Here is a 23991-nt window from a genome sequence, read left to right as displayed (position 1 = left end):
TATTTGAACAAATTCTGGAAATCTGTTTTTAAAAGACGTTACACAAAGGCTGTTCACATGGTATATCAGTTCACTCTTCCTTTAGCACTTGCTCCTCTCTCTCTCTTATCTTGTCCTTCCTTTTCTCCTCTCCACACTGTTTTCTTCTGCTTTTCCCCTCCATGTCATCGTCTCTGCTCTCGTTTCCCCCTCTTCTCAGCTTTCTGTTCAGTTTCTGGCTGAATAATATTGTTTCACTAATGAGCAATGACACTTCCAGGTCTCAGTCCCAGTTGTCCGATAACAAAATGGATGGGACTTTCTGCCTCTCTACTATCTGCATGTGTCTTTTCCAGCTGTCCCTTCCCTGGCCCTGGTGTTAACAACTTTAACACTGTGTATTTTTTAGCCAAGGTTTTTTTCCTGAACACTTTGGGCTGCTGTTGTGAAAGCACACATACTGGCTCCTTGCTGCAGACTTAGGTGTACTCTATCCTATATCTTCCACCCAGAGGAAAAAAATGGTTTTACCCCTTTTCAGTCCAGTTATGTTCCTGCACTTCCAACCCAATTTGTCCTTTTGATGGGGTGAAGCTCACAGCAACAACTATAGACCCAAATCACCTCTTTTTACTTCCTTCAGGTGTTGTTGAGGTCTGCAGTGTTCTTTTTTTTCCAAGCATATGACGGTCTGTCATGTGTACATTTACCTTTTTCCTTTTCATCCAATAGCACATGTCTTTTTGTCCTCCTGTCCTTCTTGTCTTTTTTAACCTTGCTCACATTAATGCTGACTTTGTTTACTTTTCAATCAGCAAATAAAAAAGTGTGTACTACTGTATTTATTTAAAGTTACCTGTATTTGTCTTTATATTCCTACATACAATTTAAGGTGGAAACCACGTAACCGTACAATTTACAGCCTTGTCTCACATGGATTGTGAATATAATGTTCACCTGTGTGAATATGAATACAATGTCTGGCTTACCAGTTGTTGCTTTTAGCAAGTTAAGTGCACTAGGATTGTACAATCCTAGGGCACTTCTCTGTATTAAGCCTGACTCTTCCTCTTTCTGGGTTCTCACCTCTTGGCCAGACGACGGAAAGTTTTCTGAAGCAGTGCGTGTTCTCTTGACCTGGTTGGAACGAGGCGAAGTCAACCGCAGGAACGCAAACAACTTCTACTCCATGATCCAGTCCTCAAATGGCCACATCCGCCGGCTGACAAGCGAAAAGAGTCAGCATGAGAAGGAGGTGGAAGAGGCCAAAGACAAGTTCAAGACTGCTCTGGCCGGCATAGTTGGTCAATGTGAGTCTTTTGTTCTTATTATTCATATACACTCTTGGATGTATAAATCAGTTACACCACATGTACTATAAGTGTACAACATTGTATCATTTTTGGTACAAAGGCCAAAGTGAGAGAGAGAGAGAGTATCTCATTTAAAGTTTACTACTAGAATACATTTGTCATACTCCTTTTTGTACAGTAGAAGTACAAGAGGAGGATGCGAATGAGTCCAACCCATGCTTGGCCAAGTTTATGGTTCACTGCAAGTTTCCCTATCATAGGACTTAACACAGAACATAAACATGCTGTAAGACTTTTTGTGCCTGAAGTACTTAATGCTACAAATAAGTAGGTATAATATTTTTCACAGCCCCTCACTAACTCTCACACAATGCACAGTATTGCAAATCCATGAGGAACACACACTGTGGATATAAAGTTTTTTTTGTTTAATAGCCTCATAGAAGCCATCTTGTTTCATACTATTCTTTTTTGGGAGGATGGTTTTAAGGTAAGTTTTTTTCCTTTCTTAAACTCAACATTCAGCATACTGCCTGTTGTATTCCTTCTAAGACACAAATATCTAACATTGAAGGAAAAAAATCATACAGATATCTGTGACTGGAGTGGAGCATTATTAATGTTTTCTTCAGATAAATAGTAAGTAGCCCTGTAGATACAATGGTGGCCGAATATACATGGTACATACATGCTTATCTAATTTCATGAAAGGCCAAATGAAGAGCATACTGCTCCTACCCACCTTTGACAGCTTTGGCTGTGCAGTTGCTTGTGTACAGCACTGCCTGCGGCACTTTGTCTCAGTGTATCCCACCACGTGCATGTTAAATACAACGCAAACATCCATTAATACACCGTAAAGTTCACAGTTTTTGTTTTAATTTCTTGTTCATAAGATGTATAATACATGTGGAAGACAAAGAAGTTGTATGTGATTGTGCTTGTAAAACCACACAGAGAGAGGTTTTCCTTGTATTAGCCATCCTTCATTATTTCAGCCCATACAAACACATTCCCATTCATGACCTTGCCTTCCTCCTGGTTCATGGTGGTCATATTAATGATATAACAGAGACAGGCTTCCTGTGAGGAGGTTTTACTTGGGAACAACTGTGTGTCTGTACCAGATACATTCAGCTTGTCTACTCTTTTAGATTTAGTACTCCTCCACATAGGTCTATCTCTGATGGAGTATGTCATCTTACAGGTCAGTTCACCCAAGACAAAAAAACAACATATTTGCACTTAATCCCTATGGTGTCTAGTAATGCAAAATGTTTGTTGTTCCCCGGTTTTGAGATATTGGCTTCTCAATCTTCTGCTGCTGCACTAATACAATGGAGGTGCAGAGAATTTCATTTGTGTTGCTCAGAGCAATAAGAACAAATTAGAAATACTCAAAAGCATCTTTCCTTTTCAGAAAGATTGTCTCTTTTTCTAAAGATAATCCACAGACCTCACTGTAAAGAGTTTCTATTTGAATTACTTTGTTGCATATATGCTCACAGGTCTTAAAGTCAGTCCGTGCCCTTTCCTCTCTTCTCTGCTTTCACCATGGAGCTGCTCCATCAAATTACAGGGTTCTGGGAAGATGTTATTGATCCCTGTACTCTTCTCTCCCTCACCACTCTGTGAGCGCACGCACATGCACACATGGCAGTCATATTGACTCTCCTCTTCCCCTAACTATCGTGGTTTGAACCTTACTGCTGTTCCTTTTTAAATAAGCAAGAAATCTGCAGCGGGGAAGTAAATCAGGAACACAGTGCTACTTTAATACAGTTTCTTTGTACAAGAGTCTTAACAGCCCTCTGCTGTAGTGGAGCTGCGTAGTGGTAAACAGTGGCACGCTTAAAGTATTTTTAGTTTTTTTGCAGCTGCCAGTTGCAAAGCTTCCCTTTTTAAATAAATGGTAAACAAGACAAAGAGCCATGCTAACATCGCCGTAAGCCTGCACTTAGACACAGCAGGTCTTTGTCAACATGCTGTCGCAGATATATATTGGCCACATTTACTCTCTTAATTAAGCATGCTAGCATGCTAATATTTGCTTCAGTTTTTCACAGATACTTGGTCATACAACATAGTATTTGACAAATGGTTATAGATGAAACGTCAGGAGATGACCAAAATGACTGCTCATCATGAGAGGGATAATCATGTACCGAATTCCAAGGCAATCTATCAATAGTTATTCAGACATTTTACTCAAAACCGAGGCTTTAGAGGAAAAGTCAGTGTAGTGCCAAACCACTGGCTAATAAATATGAAGTCAGTATTAGAAGAGCTACAGTGTTTAAGGGCTTAAAGCTATATGAAGATGCATATCATATATAATTTAAGTATGTAGGGAAAATGCGTGATTTATTTAAGTTGTTTAAATTTTGTACTTGGGAAACTATCTGACCAACCAACCACGAGATGATGCATCAGCTGGTAAGTAGATCACACGCTTGCACACGCGTATATAAACCCAAACAAACAAACAAACAAACAAACACAGACGGATAGTAAGACAGACACATACACATAGATCTTAACATCCCTAGTTGACTACACTTTCTCACTCCTCTGCTCCTTCCCACCTGCCCTCTGTCTTTCTTTCTCTCTCTGTCTCTGGATGGTCTCTGGTCCTTCCCTGCATCCTGCAACAGTTGAACAGATTGTGTCTGTATTCCAAGCTGCATCCAAACAAAAGGCATGGGACCATTTCTCCAAAGCGCAGCGCAAGAACCTGGACATGTGGCGGAAACAAGCAGAGGTTAGTACACTTTGGTTTCATTCTGTTGTTCACCTGATTTATGGGAAATTAGACTTCATCCCATTTTATTCAAAGCCCATCTCTGTTTTTACTCTGTTTTATAGTTTTAATTTATAGATATGTAAATGCTTATATTAGGGATACCCAATTATACTCCAATGTAAACCAGAGAAGACAAACTAGGTGAAATCAGAAGTCAAAAGAGCAGACATCTTGTTACAGTAAGTACTTTGAGTGATGCAAGGATACAGAACAGGTACCTGCTCACTCCTGCCAGTGTGAGATACGGACACCCAGGTCCAAACCTCTGACCCTACACACTGCCCTCCCCCTGTCAATTGGATACAAGCTGCTGGGTGAGTTTTCCATCTCTAAGGATGTTCAGGACACAGGTAAATCTGTACAAGCCTTCTCCCCAACAAATTAGAATTTTTTTTGTGTGGATAATTAAGTAGGGACATCTTGAGACATAGAAAACGATATTCATTTTCAAATCTAACCCCATTTTTTTTCATCTACTACCGGCTCCCTTTTTTTCCTCTTTCTCCGCCAAATGGAGCATTACATAAATTAGCATGATGATGGGTTGTATAGTATATAGTGGAGAGTCTGTGTGGTGCAGTCCTGGGTCTAATGGACAATATAAGATCATATCTGATTGGTAAGTTTCTCTGAAGCTCAGAATAAAAAATTTAAAAAGAAAACTGATTCGAGGTGAAGCAGAAGCAGCTATCATCTTGTACAAAAACTTCTCTTTAAAGGTAGGTCTTGCAAGGCTGAATTGTGTTACTTTTTAGTGCTGCAGAATCATATAAATAGTCATATGAATAATCTAAATTTGTACCTGTAAAAGCAACTGTTTGTTAGAGCGTATGCTTATAATAGCTTTTGTGAAGGTATCTTAGCACACCCTTGATGAGTAAGTAGGAAGCTGGATGATGCTTGTTTATAAGCAAATTGTGTATATAATATAAAAGCAGTTTGTGTGACCTCAGTAAAGGCCACTTTGTATGATTGTCCCTTCCCACGCTCAAACCTTGAGGCTCTGTCCGGGATCTACTCATAGAGAGTCACTGTCTTCTATATATATCTAAATACAGTATATGTATGTGTGTGTGTGTGTGTGTGTGTGTGTGTGTGTGTGTATATATATATATATATATATATATATATATATATATATATATATATATATTCACACTGAAAGATGACATTAAAATATATTATGTGAATACCAGAGTGTTTTCAGGCCTCCAAGGACCAGTGCAGTCTTTCTTATTCCTTTCTTTAAAGAGTTGCTGTATACACACTGCATACACCAGCATTCACACGGGTGAAAGAAACCACTGTGGGTGAACACTTATACTGCAGAATATGTCCCTATTAAAAAAACGTTGTGCGTGAATGCGTGCGTGCGGGCCAGCATGCGTGTGTCAGAATGAAAGACGAACAGACAGATGAAGTAATATGGACTCAAGGCTCTTGGTTTAGCATTGGCCCAAATTGTGTCTGTATCTCTCTGCAGCTGTCTGTTAGGGTTTAAGAAAGTTTATACACAGGAGGGAATTGGCCCAGAATCAGACCATTGAATAGTCTCTGTGTGATAGGTGAGGTCATACTTAACTGGTAGAAATAAAACTCTTAAATGTAGATTAGCCTAGTACAAAGTATGTTTGCCCCTTAGCTATTATAATGAAATGTAGTGTTTAGCTGGTAAACATTTGCAGCATTTAGCACCTGAAAAGCCAGATATTTTTCTCAGAGAGCTAAAAGAGAGTGAGTATGCATTTATCAGGTGGTCAGAAAGACAACTCCACATACATTCCAATGTTATTTTGTATCTGCTAAATGTGTAAAAAAAATAAAAATAAATGCCATGCCATACTAACTTTTTAAGGTATTGATATGTTAGTGTTGTATTTACAACTAGTTTACATTGACAAAAAAATCAGACATTGCAGATTTGAAACCCTTTTTAAACACAAACCTCAAACAACCCATTGTGAATATCGTCCTAATACACCACAGGCTTATAAAGTTGCGGCTAGCCTGTCAGTAAACAGCTGCCTACTTACACATCCAAGAGTCGCAGATAAACAAAAGCATCCTGTTTGAGTTATGTTTCTGGCCACTTGATGAAGAAGGAAGTCCAATATTGACTCGCCTTTTAGCTTTGATTTGGTTGTCACTGACTGCTAAGAAACATATTTGGGACTCTTGGCTTTCTGGATGCTTGTTATTTACTTCAGCTGGCAGCCACTGGACAATGTAAAGAGCATAGGTAAGTAAGTGCAGTTTCTCAGGGGTAGTTTATCATCAAATAGGCAGGCAGTTTCACTCTCAGTCATATTGTATATTCAGTATGATTCTTTGGCCAGGAGGTGAAATATGGAGAAACAGGCAGCGGCATGGAGTAGCTGCAGCTCCCAGGGAGAATCAAACAACAGCTGCCTCCCTCTATCAGTGTTTTTATGTGTGCGTGCTCGTGTGCTGCATACACACCAGATGTTTGTGTATGTAGAGTTACCTGTTTGACCTCTGCCATGGGCTCCGGCTGATATTGTCAACTGACAGATGGTTGTAAGCGTATTTACTCTTGGGCAGCTTCTTGGCTTTTTAGGAGTATTTTTCAGCCTATTGTTGGGAAACTTTCATTGATAGAGCCCTCATGTCTCTATCCACTGGTGTATTTCTGTACATATGTACTGCATGTACATGTTTTTTTCAAAGCCTACTTTTTAAGTTGGTAGAGAAGAACACCTTTACATTTCTGTTCTTTGAGATGCTACTAACTTGATGACCAGATATCCTTTTTTTGTGGTAGACTTTATCAAGGCTGTGAGGTTACTAAAAGTGAGTGAAGTGATATTTTGTATGGAACTTTATCCCATACATTTTTTTAAAGTTGCAGGAGAGGGGAGCATCTTGTTATGATGACACTGCTCAATTCCCTTCCTGCATCTCACTGTTGAGCTTTGATAATGGGTCAACATTATATATTTTCTTGTGTGTGTGTATATATATATATCTATATCTTGTAATCATTGTAATAAAATGTCATCAACCCAAATAATGATGTATGCCTAATTCCTACCCTTGTTATATTAGGAGACACTGTGTGTAGCCAATAAAGCACTCATTCAATGTGTTTCAGAACCAGGCAATCTTTCAGTGTCATTGCTTCTCATCTCTCATCATAATTAAATAGTATAGTAACAACAGTTTCTTTTAGACATCTAGATATCACATCTAGATTATGGAAAATGTACTGCTAGGCATCAGCCTTTCAGAGCATGAGGTCTTAAGTACTTGATATACATGATTGTAAAAGTATAGATCACATCAGACTTATTGTTTTTAATGGAGACACTGTGTACTTTGGTAGTTTAAACATCTGGGGAACAGAGAATGAAAGCTGAATGGTATTTAAAAAGCACCACCAACCATATTTTCATGGTCTGGTCTAAACATGGGCTGTCTATTGTGTGTGATGCATCACAAGGATTTTGTCTGTTTTGCCTTTCTCCCGACACCGACCCGGAGGGTGTTGTCTAATTTACAGCCAATCCAATTCAGTGGTTTGACCTTAATCTTTAAACCATTTAGAAACATCACTGGTCTCCAGATGGATATAGTCATTAGTGATTCTGAATGAAAGGGTGAAATGAAATTGAAAGATTGATATTTTGTTTACAGTTACTACTGTGTGTTTACAGATGTGGATTTTAAGCACCTACAGTACACATTATAAACAGTATATGCACAAAGCAACATTTCATGCTTTGTTGTCCTAAATAGTGCTTTGTCATTTCTGACAGAAGCTCTGGTTGCCAGTGTCACACACTTATTATGTATTTTAGCGGCATAAATGTGAATGTTTTTTGAAAGTCACAAGAACAGCGAAGTGCAAAACTGTGGTGTTTGGCTGTATTTGTGGTGCCATCTGCCCTATCACTGTGCCAGAGGAGGGATCTAGCCTCAGCTCTGAGACCATCCATTTCATCCTTATTTATCTGCACTTCTTTGTTCTGTATTGAACCGGTATGGTTATTCCTTTCAGCTATTTCTTTATATTAATGAAATCAATTTAGGTGCATCACTGATGATCCTACTCCTACTAGCACCTGCTAAAACGTGCATCACCCATGAGTCTTTGCAGTTCTAACCTGCACCCTCTCGGTTGTGTTTTGCAGGAGATTAGAAACATGCACAACGAGCAGCTGATGGGCATCAGACGAGAGGAGGAGATGGAGATGTCGGACGATGACATGGAGGATTCCCCTGACAGCAAGGACTCTGAGGACTCAGGTATACATACGCATGCACGTGTTCACAGTTCAGCACTTCTGTCAACATGACAGACCATACACTGATCAAGACCTTTAGAAGATACACATAGGGAGAGTTAAATAACCGAGGACAGCTGAGTTTGACTGAAATGACCGTAATCGTCCCCCAAGCATCGGAGTTTGCCACATGAATTAAATAATGCATTCAAGGTACCTCAAGATCCTTATACCACACACACTTTACTGACTTAATGTTGAACATGACTACTAAATGACATTTAACCCAGTCCACTTTGGATGCACACAACTCCCTACCAGTGTAAATGAATCTGTCCTCACCTGCCAGCTGCCATCTAATTTCAGATTGGGGTACCGCTGAAGTGCCATACTCCTCTAGTTTTCTCTCAAATTAGTCTCTTTGTGTTTGCTGAAGCAATACAAACTAACAGTGCTCCTAACCCCCTTTACAATAACCCCATAACTCTAGAGTAGTCGCCAGGGCAACATCCTGTAACCACCACATGTAAGGTTGTCTCTCATCTTGTGTTTCGTGCCTCTCTGCATGTGGTAATGCTCTTTTTACGTACTCTTTTTTTTTTCTTGCCTTTTAATCATTCTGATCTCTGCCACTTGCGAATATGACAGCTACTCTAATCAGTATGCAAATGTGTGTCAATGCAGTCGTTGGCTCAGCCCCTTCGCTTTTGCAACCTTGCTATTTAGCTATCAGTAATTAGCATTGCTGTCAAAAACCTGTCGTTTTGCTCGATGCCACAGGATTTGCTAAGGTGACAGGTGTTTATGTGACACTTCTTGTTATTTGTGTTAACAGGCTGACTGTTACACCCCCTTTTTACATGTCAACAGGGCTGCTGAAAACACCTGTGTTATGACTATAGCCTCTTAAAACATGAATCGATGCTTTGCGTCTGAATCATCTACAGAATGGAAAGAAAAACTGTGTGTGTGGACATGCACACTCACGGATATCTGCAGGTCGATAATGCCGCCTGTTATGTAACAGAAGTGGAATTGCTCCGAATCTGGCCAAGCGGTTGACATCCCCTCACACCAAGTTGATGAGGCTCTCAGATCAATACTCTTCTCACCTCAAACCCTTATTTTGCTGTGAGAAAAGTACACACAAACCCAGCATAGACACATACACTCACACTCACCCAGCAAGAGTTCATTAACACTGCCAATGGTCCTCCATGATAGACTGCAGGCAGCACTCATGAACACCCACACAAACCCTAACCAGACATGCACACACACACACACACACACGTCCCTTCAATGCCCACAGGAGGAGATGATAATACCGGGCATCTCTGGAGCTGAGCAGGTCCCTTCTAATAATAAAATAATACTTCCACTTTCTCCTGTCTCAATCCATTTTCTCCTGTCTCAATAGCTCAATAAGTCATGTCAAATGTACAGTAAAGAGCCACTGGACAAAACACTCCAGGATTATCACAGCTTTTAGTTGTCGATACACTAGGTGTTAGATTTTCAGACACTGACTGAATATCAAAAATAAATAGTAGAGTTAGCTTGACAACATGGTACCTTGAGATTTTGGACCCTGTGGACTATTCAGGATTAAGCAACATTTGAAATGAAATCTGATGACTGTTGTGGGGTGGTTTGCTTATTTTGCCAAGCCACTGACCATAGAGTTGTGAAGTGGAGAGAGCAGCTGGTTTCAGAAGTGTCTTTTCCATTCACCTTTTCTTAAAACCATAGCCTCAATTTTGCTCAATTGAGAAATACGAGATTCTTCCTAATACTCTAATTTCCCATCAGTTTGACTACCGTTTCTGTGTAAAAGAAGCCATTCAGAGTGTATCACAGCAATAGTGAATTCAGGACTCTTCATTGTTGACTTTTTGAAACCAAACTAAATTGTCGAATCAAACCAGACTGACACGATCCCGACCAAGTTCATCAGATAAGTTTTAAACTGTGTGTTAAACTATAAATGAATGATACATGAAGATATTTTTATATGCATTTGCCGAAACGTTCGGAAGTTTTCAAGGAAACTTTAATGCTTCCTGATCTTGTTCTGGAATACTATGTCCTGCAGGAACGGGCAGCGATATATTTCAGCAGACTTACTGTATATCAAAAGGACATTTGCCATTTTGTGTTTCAAGATGCCTGAAATTTGCATAACGTAAAATTGAGCTCTGCACTTTTGCCATAATGCATGGAATTTTAAAATGCTTACCAGCCTGCAATCCTACTTAATATTTCTGTGCCTGCTCTCAGTCAGATGAACAGTTGGTGATCCAATCACAATTGCAAATGTCACTGTGTAACGGATATACAAGCTTCATTATTTGAATCAAAAGCCACACTATAAAACTGAGACCCCAGCAACTGGGACAGTGTTACACATAATAAACACCGTATTCCAATCTGTAGGTGTCTCCCAAGCAGAAGCCTTGAAGGAAGAGAATGACTCTCTGCGCTGCCAGTTGGACGCCTACAGGAATGAGGTGGAGCTGCTCAAACAGGAACAAGGCAAGAACCAACCAATCAGCAGTGAGGAGGACACAACACACTCTCAGCAGCTCAGCTTTCTCCAGCAGGCTCTGCAAGGCATGCAGAAGGTAATGCATACACATACACACACCTTTTCCAATCATCTGTCAACAATCAGTCCAATCTCCTATTCAGAATTTTTCTGCACCTGCTTCTTTTGAAGGTTGCTCCGGTTAACCGATTCAACTTTCCTTTCCATTTCATTCATGACCCTGCACTTTAAAAACAAATGCTGTGCGGGAACAAGTAGAAAAGGACAGCTGTCAGGAGCAGCTGTTACTCGATTCTAAAGAGCTGCTAAAAAATAATCGTTTTGGGTTTACTCTGGTCAAAAAGTTGGAATGAGTTTTACTTGGCATTGGACGGTTGTGTGCTAAAATTCGAACAGTGCACAGATACTTCTTTGGGCAAACCCAAGGCTATTTTAACAGTTTAAGACCATTTATTCAGAGAAGGATTATGAAAAGTTTTTGATATTTCTTTTTTTGAAAATGTGCCTAGAATATTGTACAGTGTACATTCCCAAATTAAACCCATCTCAGTGGTTGGTATAACTGTTTTGACATCAATACATGTTTCTATATAAGACAACGCATACACTGTTTCAGGCTTTGTCAGGGATAGAAAGATTGACATTCTTATTTCCATTATTCTCTGGTGTTTATACAGTCATCAACATTTATCTCACCTCAAGGTCCATGTACTAGCTGTTTTTAACTACTACTGTCCATCTTACAGGATGACTACCTTTCCACTTTCATAAGACCAACCCTTCTAATGTCAGAAACCCTTAAATGTAACTTTTTAAATACCTATAATATTGATAATAATTGTGATACTTTGTGTACTACCTTATTGACTCATTGTGGAATTTGTCAAGTGTCCTCTCTTAGCTAGCAGTCACAAGTAATGGAAATTAGGATTGATTCACGTTAAGAAGAAAAGAATCCATTAAGGCCCTGCTGTTCATTTCTGTTTACAGAGAGTAATTATCTTTCCAGCTTACATCTCTCACGGTGTGTTTATGAAAAGATAAGGTCAATGGATTAAATTAATTGGAAAGCACTGAAATTGGAAACCTCTCCTTACCAGGGTCCGTGTGTTGTATCATGCAGACACACAAATCGCAATGAAAATTGTCAGCATATACTGGCAACCTGTTACCTTGTTTGTGAATTATAGTGTATGTAACATAAAAGCACTTCATGTGTAGCTTTGCGGATGAACACTCCTGTCTGTAAAGACCTACTGTGTCTTACAGACTCTTGTTTTGTTTAAATTAACACAGCAGGAGATGACTCTTTTTATCTGTGTTTAGCAGATAACTTCGCTATCAAAGCTTTCTCAAACACCAGGCCCTATGTCACCCAAAGCAAGGATAAAAACACAACTAATGTAAATTCTCTTATAAGGTTTTTCCTATATATTTGTAATTTGGCATTTTTTGTGTGTTTTACAAGCAAAGGATTTGGCAAATTGCTCCTACATACAATACAACAGAATAGTATAAGACAGAATATAATGCAATGAACGTTTTCTCTTTAGAAAATGTTTATTAAAGTTAACGTCAGTGTCTAATTGCTTTTTTGTATTAAGCTGAAGTTGTAATTACCAAAATTGGGATTACATGCTCAAAATAATAAAATAAATGGCTGATTGTTCCACTGCTTCAAGAGCCGTTCGAGTGAAAGGTTAGTATTGTCACATTTAGCTCACGCTAGCATTAGTAGCTTACTGTTGTCCCTTTTTTGGCAGCAACTGTTAAAAATGAGGGACGAATTAAAACAGCGGGAGGCAGAGCTGGAGAAGAGTTTGGAGGACAAACAGCAGCTGAAGAACCAAGTCCAGAATCTGAAGGAAGGACTCCAGAACCTGCAGAACACAGACATTATGCAGGTTAGTTGGACCGAAAACACATTTTTATCAACTGAGTTTTGTGAGAATGAAGAAAGAGGAAGAATTTATCATGTTTCCTAATTGTGTTTTATATGAAAGTTCATTTCTGGGTTACTCTCTTATACGTAATCATAAACACTATCTAATTTGCACTTTAATAACAAAGAAATTAGTTCAAAATGAGTTTCAACGCATTAAAAATATTGAAGAAATAAATCCTCAATAAACAAAAGGACAAAATGTGATAGTTCTGTTGTCTTTTTGGGTCAAGAGAATGACTCAATAATTTGAACTAGTTTAAAATGTCTTTCAAAGCTCATCACATATCCCAAAATAGCTTTTATGTGTGCATCTTTATGACATCAACACTTCGGGAAAGGGCCTACTGCAGTGAGACTGATGATTTAACTACAATCAGTGTTCTGGTGTTCCAGTTTTCCTCCCAGGGAGCTTAAATCATTATTTTCGAATAATCAACTCTTTTATTTTTGATTTCCCTCCAACATTGTTAATAATGCAGCTTTCAAGTTTGAAGTGGCTCAGGAAAATTATTTCCCTTCATTATGCTTTTGCTATGGTATAATAATGCATCTCATAGAAAACATATTCAATTAATAATCATTTGGAGGGTTGTTTACGATCTTTTTATATATTTTTGTCCACAGTTTTTCGTGTCCTTTTTTTTAGTTTTTACTGCTTTAGTGTAAAAAACATTCATGGACACTTCATATTGACAAAAACATCAGTGTCCAATAAAGTTTCTAAATTACTGTTGGCTATACCAAATCTTTATTGTTGGAACAAGTTTTAGAGTTGATTAATCTATTAGTTTGTTGGCAGAAAACTTGTTTGCATCTCAGATGTGATGTTTTGGTGCTTTCTTTGTTTTGTTTGGTAAATTAAGGTTTTGAAGTGTTAGTCAGAAAGAAGCAACTTGATAATATCACCTTGAACTCAGAAATATTTCCCAATTTGTTTTATTAATTTTTTAATCAACAGAACGATTCATTGCAAAGATGATTGGCAGATTAGTCGATAATGAAAATAATCGCTAGCAGCCCTGTACATCGTTATCTTCTTCGTAACTAGTTAATTTCCCACTAAACTCTCCACTTTGTTAGAGACATGAAACAACATATAAACAACACAGTCTGTGTCCTCATAAATGTACAGGGATGTTGTAACAGGAAATCTGCTTCAGGTGCAAATATTCCTCCGTCTCTTCCAACATTTAGCATTTTCTATCCATTCCACTATGGAAACAGTTAAATTAAAGGGTAGGATTTTCAAGCCCATATGACCATTGAGTTTTTCTTTGCTGTATTCATCACTGCTGTTCATAATAGCCAGTAAGAGCTCCCTTTTTAGTGTGCTTTCACTTTACAGTAAGTGCAAAAATACATTCTTAAGTTGATACGGGGCTTTAACAGTCTGAATAAGATCAATAAACTCAGTAGCTTTCAAAGTTACTGTCTTTTGAGTAGGAAATTCCCTTTTGGTGTCACTGTCCTTCCCCCGCAGCTCAGCACACAAACCCTATCTGTGAAAACACAAAGAGAATTCTGTTCAGAAAAAGACTACGTTTGGAAGATATTATCCATGTGATTTGTTTAACTGGGACTGCTAAAGCCTCAAATGACCTTAGAGATAAACTAAAGTTTTTTTTGTTGCTGCTATGTTAGGAAGGGATTTTGTAATGACCGGAAGAAATCAGTACAGAAAGCAAGACCTGTGTCAATGTTTTACGTAAGATGGATTTGAAAGATACAAACCTGCCCTTTAGTAAGGAGTGACCTACACCTGCTCAGATAGATAGATAGATAGATAGATAGATAGATAGATAGATAGATAGATAGATGGATTCTTTATTGTTCTTGTCCAAGGAAATTAGGCGTACACTCCACACAGGGCCTTACATAAATACGTAGGTACATGAAAACATTATACACCCCCCACATAACTACGTGAACAACATTAGATACATCCACATTTATTCTAACATACCTAAACTAACACTTGCAACAGGGTGCAACAAAAATGCAAATGCTACAGCAAGTCAAATACACACATAAAATATTGTATAGTCTCTCATCTTGAAATGTCTAAATAACCTTTGATACAAAAGCCCTCCACTATTACGTGCAGTTCAAACTAAGTACATTTCCCTTCAAGTGTGTGCTTCACTACCAGTCAGGATGTTTTTTTCATATTGTTATTTTGTCCACTCCTCTGTTTTTCTTGCAGCCACATAAAAAGTGTAGAAATGCATTTATTTCCTAAGTAGAAACATATTGAGCATGGTTGACCACAGTCAAATTGTTTCTTTATTTGTCTGCAGCTGAAATTTTATGTGACATAAACCACCAGCAACACAATCATCCATACTCTCATTCCTGAACATTGTGTCCTTTGGGCTACATCAGCACTGTCCCAAGAGGCAGTAACTAAGATACCACAATGATATCAACATGTACACACAGTACTATTGTGATCGCCACATAGAGAGATATTACCTGCAGAAGACATTGCACAGTTGTAAACAACTGGTGCCATTTCAGAGCTGTCATACAAGGCCACGTCATCAGTTAGAACCCCTCCTGCTACATTATCATTCATTCCAACATCCCCTTCGTTAATTGATTCAATGTGTTGCCTACATTGAGGCGTGTTTTTCACAACAAAACTCCATTTATAAATTGATAAGAAGCAGGATGTTTTACAACAAGAGTACACTGCTAAATGCAGTGCACCACGACCTACAGTACTATTAAACAAATTTAACTTTCATAAGTCATTTTTCTCTCTTAGACATGTCATGTTTACTAATGTTTCAGGTGTTGTGCCATATTCCCAGTATTCAAGCGGTAATGTTTGTTAATGTTCCTTCTGGCTCGGTATAATGAGAGGAAGGGCTGTCATTAAAATGGGCCTCAGGTTCAATAGCCTATTAAATTGGATAATAATAAAAACGAGAGGCTCTCAATCCACGTGGGGAGCTGCTCCATGTGTTGTCAGTTTGCTTTGACATGGACGAGCCAACTGCGGGTTTCATATAACACAGAGGTGAATTAGTAATTTGCTAAAACATCTCTTTCGTCACATCATCTGGAGTGACAAAGTGGTCAATAGCGCTTTAATGGTGATCAGTTTGATTAGAAATGTGTTGCCACAGCTGTGAGCCCTGGACAATATGCTAGTTAAATTCCTGCATGTGGGCAAACATGAATCATGGGAGGCAGTCTCATTAAAGGGAGAAAGAGAAATCAATTTTTGGGTGTAGATTTCTCTGAAGATTAGCAGTTGTTGTGGGCTTATTTGTCATGTTGAAGAGATCTCTTTGTGCCATCAGTTTTCCTTCACTACAGTCACAGTTCCTGCTGTCACCAAGGTGTCACCACACATTACTGGATTGACACCAGTGCAGGTCGTTGAGGCCATTGACCTTATTGCTGTTATGATTATAAACACATTTAATCACATTTTTCCGTATGTATTATAGTGCTGCCAGTGATTCCTTTCATCATGGATTGATGTGTTAATTATCTCTCTGACTTAAGGTGTGCTCAAGCGATTTAGTATTGCATTTCTATAAAGTCGTGGGAATTACAAGGGGGGCGTTAAAAGAAAATTGTCAAACTCTAAGCAGCAGAGGTTGAGTCTTAGTATGAGTCAAGCTCCAAAAAATGCTCAAGCCTACTCTTCACATTGCAATGCAACAGTGTAATTTCATCAGACCCTTCCTGGCTGGTAAATTTCCTAATGTTCTTCTCACCCACAGTTTTTTTTATTCAGGATTGCTGTCAATGTTTAGAGCTCAGACATTATTCTCTCAGACTTTCTAAAGCTCTCTTCAGAGCCACAGCTGAGGTTATACATCTGGTGCTCTGACAGATGAACTGATGTTCATTTGAAATCTAGAAACTGTCAGAAATTACTAAAAAATGCTCATCATAGTTTCTCAGCGACCATGTTATCATTTTTAAATTGCTTGTTTCGTCCAACAGTAAAAACCCAAAGTTGTTATGTGATAAAACCGAGAAAAAGCACCAAATACTTTTAAGAAGTTGGAACCATTAAGACTGTTTGGCATTTTTGATTGATACATTTCTTAAACAGTAAATTGGTTATCAAAGTAAAGAAATGTTATTTTAATTTGTGTTATCCATTGATTACCAACCAGGGGTACTTGTACAGTTAACGAGAGTATGTGAAAAGATTGTGCAGTAGCTACACTGATTTTAACAATAGAAATAATCATTTTGTATTCAATTATCACAATAACCAATAACCTTCCAGCTACCATAGACCAACTGCACATCAACATTGCTCAGTTTTCCTTCTACGTGACCCCGTTTTAACACCAGGTATTACAAATGAAAGAATATAGAAGCGAGTAAACAAGTGAGCAGAACAGTGAAATGGATCGAGTAGTGTATAATAAAATGGTTAAATCCATCTTCTGCCACTCTTGATAGTTGTTCAAAGCAAACCATCAAATAGACACCCTGTCTATTGACAGTGAATGGGTACTCAAGCCCTCTGTATAGGGCTATGGGGATACTTCAAGGGAGAAGAGAAGAAAAAAAATGTCTAGTGAGATCCACTGGTTTAATCGAACAATGGAGCAATTATCTCTGCACTAATATATTCCCAGAAAATGAGAACTTACACAGTCTTTCATTGTTACAAATGTAACGGCTGACTGTTCTGTGCCAGTTTTGACTGAAACTAGTTAAAAATATCCCTAAGGACTTTAGGGTATGTGCTTTTCTTGTTTTTTCAAAATCATTTCTGGACATTATTCTAAAAATAAACAATGGCCATATTTTTCGTTTTTTGCACACCGTGCTGTGCCCGTCTGTCTACATTAGCACTCAGCTTGTTTTTCTGTGGTTTTTGCTCATATGTTTCTAATGTGCCGCAGCTGGAGACGTCGAAGCAAGATGACAGAGGCAGCGAAGAGAGCACTAATCAAACCAGTGTAAGTGGAGAAAGGTTGAGCCCTCCCTGCTCCTCTCCAGATATTGCTTTGTGTCCTCATTGTTTCCCTATCCTTCTTCTTCCTCATCTGACTTCCCTCTCTAACCCCTTCCAGTGACATGACAGATCATTACAGGGCAATCCAGTTCACTGCAACTGCATTTGTCATTGAATAAATCACCCAGACACAACTGGGCTAGGAAATAAAGGAGTCAAAATGGCTTGTACACAAGCGTATGTCGACACACCCACACACTGACACACACTCACTGAGTGTTATAGATAGATTAAAAACAGAAAAAGGCCACCAGGCATCTCACACCATAAGTGGAAATAGTACACACAATACTATGTAGGACAACAAACAAAACAAAAACTCTTCTGTTATTTCTCTGCCATTTTTCTGCCACCTGTCAGCGAACTGAAACAAACAGCTTGATCATTTCCTTTCCAAGTCTTCCCCCCCCCCCGTCTCTCTCTGTCTCTCTCTCTCTCTCCATTTGTTCTTCTACACTCGTCCCTTTTTGTGTCTGTGTGTGTGACATGCATTTCATCCCTCTATCAGAAATATAGCTGCTGGCAAAATATTCTCCCTTGCCTCATTATCCTCATCCTTATTGTCTCTCAGTATTAATGTGTTGGTGGTAAAACTTTCTCATGTGTTGAATCTTATTTGTGTTTTGTCTTTTCATTGTTTGCCATGCATCCGCTTACATTTAAGCTTGTTGACTTCTCATAGAAGATTAATTATTTGTGTGTGTGTGTGTGTGTGTGTGTGTGTGTGTGTGTGTGTGTGTGTGTGTGTGTGTGTGTGTGTGTGTGTGTGTGCGTGTGTGCGTGTGCGTGTGCGTGCGTGTATAGGAAGCCACAGTAACAACAGTGGTGTCCTGTAGTCAGGAGAAGGAAGGTCCCACAGAGAAGAACCCCCCGAGTCCTGTTCGCTCAGAGAGGGAAGCTCTGCTAGTTGGTACGCTGACACAAACCTGACTCTTGCATTGCCAATACCACTCAGACGTACATTTTGTATTTGCTGTATTTTTACCTATTAACTGCTCAGCAGTAGAAGAAACTATAGACAAGCAAGCACACACGTGTATTGTTATTGCGTCACTTAGTTTGTAGTAATTTGATGAATTGCACATTTGTTTGGGAATCTGTACCACAGAAGCACAATATGACACTGAAAATGAAGTTAAAAAATTAATTCTGTTTACATCTGTCTCAAAGGCCATGCTATTCTAGCTATTCTCCTGGCTGCAGGCTGACCCCCACTGCCTCCATCATCCCTTTTAGACAGTGAGCCTCCATTTTGAATCCGTGGCAGCAGAGTGCAACGCCACCGCTACCACTATCGGCTACCTTTGATTCTACCATTCTGTACACCACAAGCTGTTGCTATATTAGTTGGATCATAGTGCTAACTAGTATTATAAATGTTATATATTGTCCCAGACAATCAGATAATCAGATTTTGAACCTTGTGTTGCTCCAATAATTTTCTGGTGAACAGGTGTATCATTCAAAGAACTCAAAGAAACAGTATCTGAGGTTAAACAGATCTCCCCTTGGCATTCATTGTGTTTTACTTTTACACAAAAAGTGACAAAGGTAATTGGACAAAGAAATCTTGCAAGTACAGTTCAAACCCTGCCTACTTTCAATCACTTGCACACCTGACCAATTGCTGCATAAAGTGGGCATTATTTATGATGAGCTGTTGCAGACGGCTAAAAGAATTTTTGGACACATTCTCAAGCCCCCTCATTTTAAGTACAGAGAGGCCTCAGGATAGGTGCATAATATGTATGTAATGTATGTTAAATTAAAATAATGTTAAGTCAATGACACACCACAAACCTGGGGACAGGAAGTAATCCAGCATAGGGTTATTGGTTGGTTTCTGGAGCTGCAGGCATCATACTTGATGGGTATTTGAAGGGGCTAAGATAATACAACATTCACAGAATGGTGGGAAAGACGAGTCAGAAGGTGTTTACAGCTCAATTTTGCCGAGGGCACTTCATGGTCATGGCATTGTTGAAAACTGGCAGCAGGTGTGAAAGCTGTAAAAACACAAGCGGACATTCTTGTGGTGCCTTCAGACACAGCACCAAACCCAATGCATACAAAGTCCGTAGAAATACTAAAACAGAGATTTTCTCTAGCTGGTGCAACTACTGTTGAGAATGAGCTACATATTTTTGTCACACCGCAAAGCATAAACTTGGGATTCCCATTAGATTCAGATAATTATAACAGTTGCAGTTTACATTTAAGTTGTAAGACGAGAGAGCGAAATAGAGAAAATGTGGTGTCAAATAAGGGGAACGATTTGAGTTTTTAAAAGTGTTTAAATGATCATCTTTTGAGCCTTAGTGAAAGCTCTGACACTCAATCGTATTCTGGCACACACACTGAGTGGGTGCATGTAGTTACAGCAAACTTCTTTTTTTTTCTTTTAGAAGTTAGAGAACATGTTCATTTGCTCTTTTAAGGCAAATAAACAGAGAGAGCCAAAAACTTCAGTGGGTGATTTCATGCAAATCAACATGACGTTCTACTTTGTATTGTATCTGAAAGGACCATTAGACTCCCAGTCAGTCTCCTATTCATTGTCAGTGGAGCAGCTCCAGGCTAGCACGTTGTTTGTGTTCCAAATTTCAACTGACCTCCTGCAGGTGGCAAAAATGAAGCCTTGAAGTAATTTTCTCTAGTGTTTGAGCTTCCTGACTTTAACACTTTTTGTGTGTTTGTTTCAACTGTTGGTCCCTCAACGCTCTATAGGTGCTTAGTAAGCAGAGGTGGAGGATTATCTCTTTCGCGGCCCTGTCTGCGAGCTGATAGCAGATGGTTTGTTTGAGCATGGCTTTGATGAGAGACAACGGTATCAAAGCTGTCATTAAACACTCCCTCTAATCTGGAGCCACAATATGCAAGAGGCTCTTAACAGTACTGGGACTCTGGGAGAAGCAACTCAAAGCTTGTGTTAGACTTGGTCAGAGGAGGGCAGGATTACATTATTTGGCATTTGACAGATTTTGCAGGAATGTGACATGGATCTGCTTTAAAATGTTGACTTTTCTGTTCTACCTCAGGCATCATTTCGACGTTCCTGCACGTCCATCCGTTTGGAGCCAGCATCGAGTACATCTGTTCCTACCTGCAGCGTTTGGACACCAAGGTAACAGGAACGCTTAAATCAGAATCTGAAAAAGGTTTTATGTCCAGTACAGACAAAGTAACTGTTGCATTGGAAAAAAAGGCTGAATGGGTTGTTAGGAAGATTAGCAGAGCCAGACATCACCTTTGGCAGATTTGATCAACTGAAGATAATTAGTGTTACATTTTATAACTGCTAAAATTAAAGGTTTGGCTGATCTCTGGTTAATATGCTCTGAGTGGCAATTTGTTTCTTTGAGAAATGATCTAGCTGATCACCTTGCATTAAGGCACCTTCAGTATTTCATTTCAGTAGCAGTTAAAGTACAGTAGGTTAAAGCTTTTAATTGAACATTCATTAGACAGCCACTCGAAGCTGTAGTGGTTCTGCCTGACTATGCTGGACTTTAATTTCATCCATTCCATCCCTGGACCTAAGAACAACAGAGGAAACATTCACAGAGAAAAACAAACTTAGTCAGTCACACAAACAACATCAGAAACAAATAGACTTCTCTAAATACATGTTTGGTTGTAAGTGAAATCTTTGTTTTAGAAAGAAGTTTAACTTTGGAGATAGTTTTTCCCACTTTTCTATCCCTAAATGTCACAGCTTTATGTCTAGCCATATGTGACTAGTTGGGTGATTTCCCTTAATGCCAGTACATATTAAAACTAGATCCTTCATTCTGACACTTAAAGCCAAACACCACACTTAGTTTCCACTCTGCCTGGAGAAGCACAGCTATTTTATCCCCATCTTTCTGAGGAGGCATTTCAGACGTATTATCGCTCTTCACTGCCACTTACACAAGGCTTTCAATAGGCCAACTTTCAATCCCCTCCAAAAGGTAACAACTAAGATTAATGTCCACTTTTGCTATCCGCCCGGACAGGCAGACCTTTAGAAAAAATGGCAGATGTCACTGCTCTCTTAACAGTCGCAGTCACTGGGAGATATGTAAAACGCCTGGGCTGAAACCCTTAGATTACAGACTACTTAAACATGATAATTATTTGCAAGATTGATTTTTTCCAAAACGTTGTAGCAACTCTTTGAATATGCCCATCACCACCCTGACTCATTCTCACACTTGCAAAGAATAGAGTGTGATGTTTTTCTCCTATGCCTTTTGGGTTTTTTGTCTAGTGTGTCTGGGTGTTCATGTGTTGGTACGTGTGTATATGTGAGCGTACGCCCACGCTTGTCTGTCTATGTGCGGATGAGTTTGCCTGTGCATCTGTTGTTCCCACATCGCTTCTCCGCTACACATATCAAGCAGCCCACAGAGTTTTGTCAATATCACTGACTAGACTCTCCAACAACCAGCCCAATCCTCTCTGCTTATCTACCAGCGCCACACACTGCTCCATTGTCTTTGATGTCATACCACTCCTATCTCCATGATGGACCTTAATGCATCCTGACATCAACACAAGGCGCAAACAATCTAGGCATTAATGCAAGACAGTGTGGGTCGTCTACAGCCGCTTGTACAGTGGATTTTGGCAGTGTCACCTCAGGATTTTAATTGACTGATGATCCTCAGCCCACCCCGGGACGGATTAGGCCTAATCAGGTGGCTGCTATGCCATCACAAACGCATGCTATGAATTTACCTGCACTATGATTTTCTGAGGGCTGTTGTGAATAGAGAGGTGTGGACTGTGTAAAGAAAAAAAAATATGGATGTACTGTACATAGAGGGTTGTCCAAAGTTATCTCATTGGTTGACTTGGCAAGGGCATCGGTAGCAAGTCACTGCTGACATACTGTAGACCAGAGCCGTGTTTAAGGTTTAATTGGCACTCCCAAATACAATGGTTACTTGGAGATGTATCTAGAATGAATTTCAGTGTATATGTGCAATCTCTGTTAATGCATATGGACTTTGTTGTAACCTGTGTGTGTGTGTGTGTGTGTGTGTGTGTGTGTGTGTGTGTGTGTGTGTGTGTGTGTGTTTCTCCAGATCAACACCAGTGAGGTGGAGGCTCTTCTGTCTCGGCTGCCCTGCACTTTCAGACAGGAGCTGACTGGTGTCGGAGCCAGTTTGGAAAAACGTTGGAACTTCTGTGGCTTTCAGGGCATCAAGAGCACGTAGGACTCTGCCGGTGACACTTCTGGGACATGGAAGAGATGACAGGCAGCGACAACACAGGGACAATGTAGAGGTGTGAAAGACGCCGTAAAAAGCCCACAAATATCAAAGACGTGGACTGTACTTGACTGTACAAGGACACAGAAGACTGAGCACAGATCTCCGATCGGGAGGGAATGTTACATGAGCATTTCAGGGACTCTGTACGTGGCAGAGAGGTAAAAAAACACGATTAACAGAATGTGGAAACCAAACCACGGTCGCAGAGTCTTCATGAGCTTCAAATCTGTGTCTGCTAAATAATTTTAGACATAACGATTCTCCAGGAGTCCCAGACCGCCGTTTCCTAATGTCACTGGATTATTATGTAGTTATTGTCCACAGGGGCAGGGCATTGTGCTTTCTGAGTCTGCAGATGGCTCAGTATGGTGTCAGAGTGAGCCAGGACTACAGGGCTAACCAAGGAGGCTAATCAGGGTCTAGCTGAACACTTCAAACCTCCAAAACCCTTTGGCCTCCCTCTCTCTTTTCTTTTTGCTGTTCATGATTTGTAAAAATAGATCAAAAAGGATATATTTCTTCATTTTATGTGAAGGCTGTTAACAGTTGCATAGAATCATTTGTTGTAATACACTGTAAATGCTTGGATGATATTTTTGAGTATAAAAAGAAATTTGAGTATATCAAAATGTCTGAGTTAACATTTTATATATGTATATCTGATTCTCAGAGAGGTTGGTTGTAAAATAAGTGAGTGGGTGAGATTCTAGTGCACAAACTTCTTTAAGCCTGCCAACCTTCAGTTTGCGGGGCAGACGTTCCAACACTACGCTTCTAACCATAATCTATGAAACTGGTTGCACCGGACACGAAAGCAGCGCGTAGTGGTAAACATGTTCTGTGAAGATGCGCTTTACAAGCGTAAAAATACGTCTTAAGCCTTCTATTAAGATTTTTACAAA

The 23991-nt window shown here is 39.4% G+C and overlaps 1 protein-coding gene across 5 annotated transcripts in view; it reads left to right on the top strand.

Annotated features, from left to right (window-relative positions):
* enox2 (ecto-NOX disulfide-thiol exchanger 2) overlaps positions 1–23718 on the top strand; it is a 157247-nt gene extending 133529 nt beyond the window's left edge. For 4 of the 5 annotated variants that reach the window (XM_034883365.1, XM_034883364.1, XM_034883362.1 and 1 more), the window contains 9 exons: positions 1077–1289; positions 3947–4053; positions 8247–8361; positions 10776–10963; positions 12651–12791; positions 17716–17772; positions 18633–18738; positions 20867–20952; positions 22901–23718. In XM_034883365.1, coding sequence (XP_034739256.1) covers positions 1077–1289; positions 3947–4053; positions 8247–8361; positions 10776–10963; positions 12651–12791; positions 17716–17772; positions 18633–18738; positions 20867–20952; positions 22901–23032 — 1145 coding nt within the window. In that variant the 3' untranslated portion in view covers positions 23033–23718. The remainder of the gene's footprint in view (positions 1–1076; positions 1290–3946; positions 4054–8246; positions 8362–10775; positions 10964–12650; positions 12792–17715; positions 17773–18632; positions 18739–20866; positions 20953–22900) is intronic. The other variant, XM_034883363.1, reaches the window with a different exon arrangement.
* The last annotated feature ends 273 nt before the right edge of the window (positions 23719–23991 follow it).

The sequence above is a fragment of the Etheostoma cragini genome, chromosome 10 (genome assembly GCF_013103735.1).
Source record: "Etheostoma cragini isolate CJK2018 chromosome 10, CSU_Ecrag_1.0, whole genome shotgun sequence".
Taxonomy (NCBI): domain Eukaryota; kingdom Metazoa; phylum Chordata; class Actinopteri; order Perciformes; family Percidae; genus Etheostoma; species Etheostoma cragini.
Note: the sequence above shows the minus strand (reverse complement) of the source record. Positions and strands in the feature narration are given on the sequence as shown.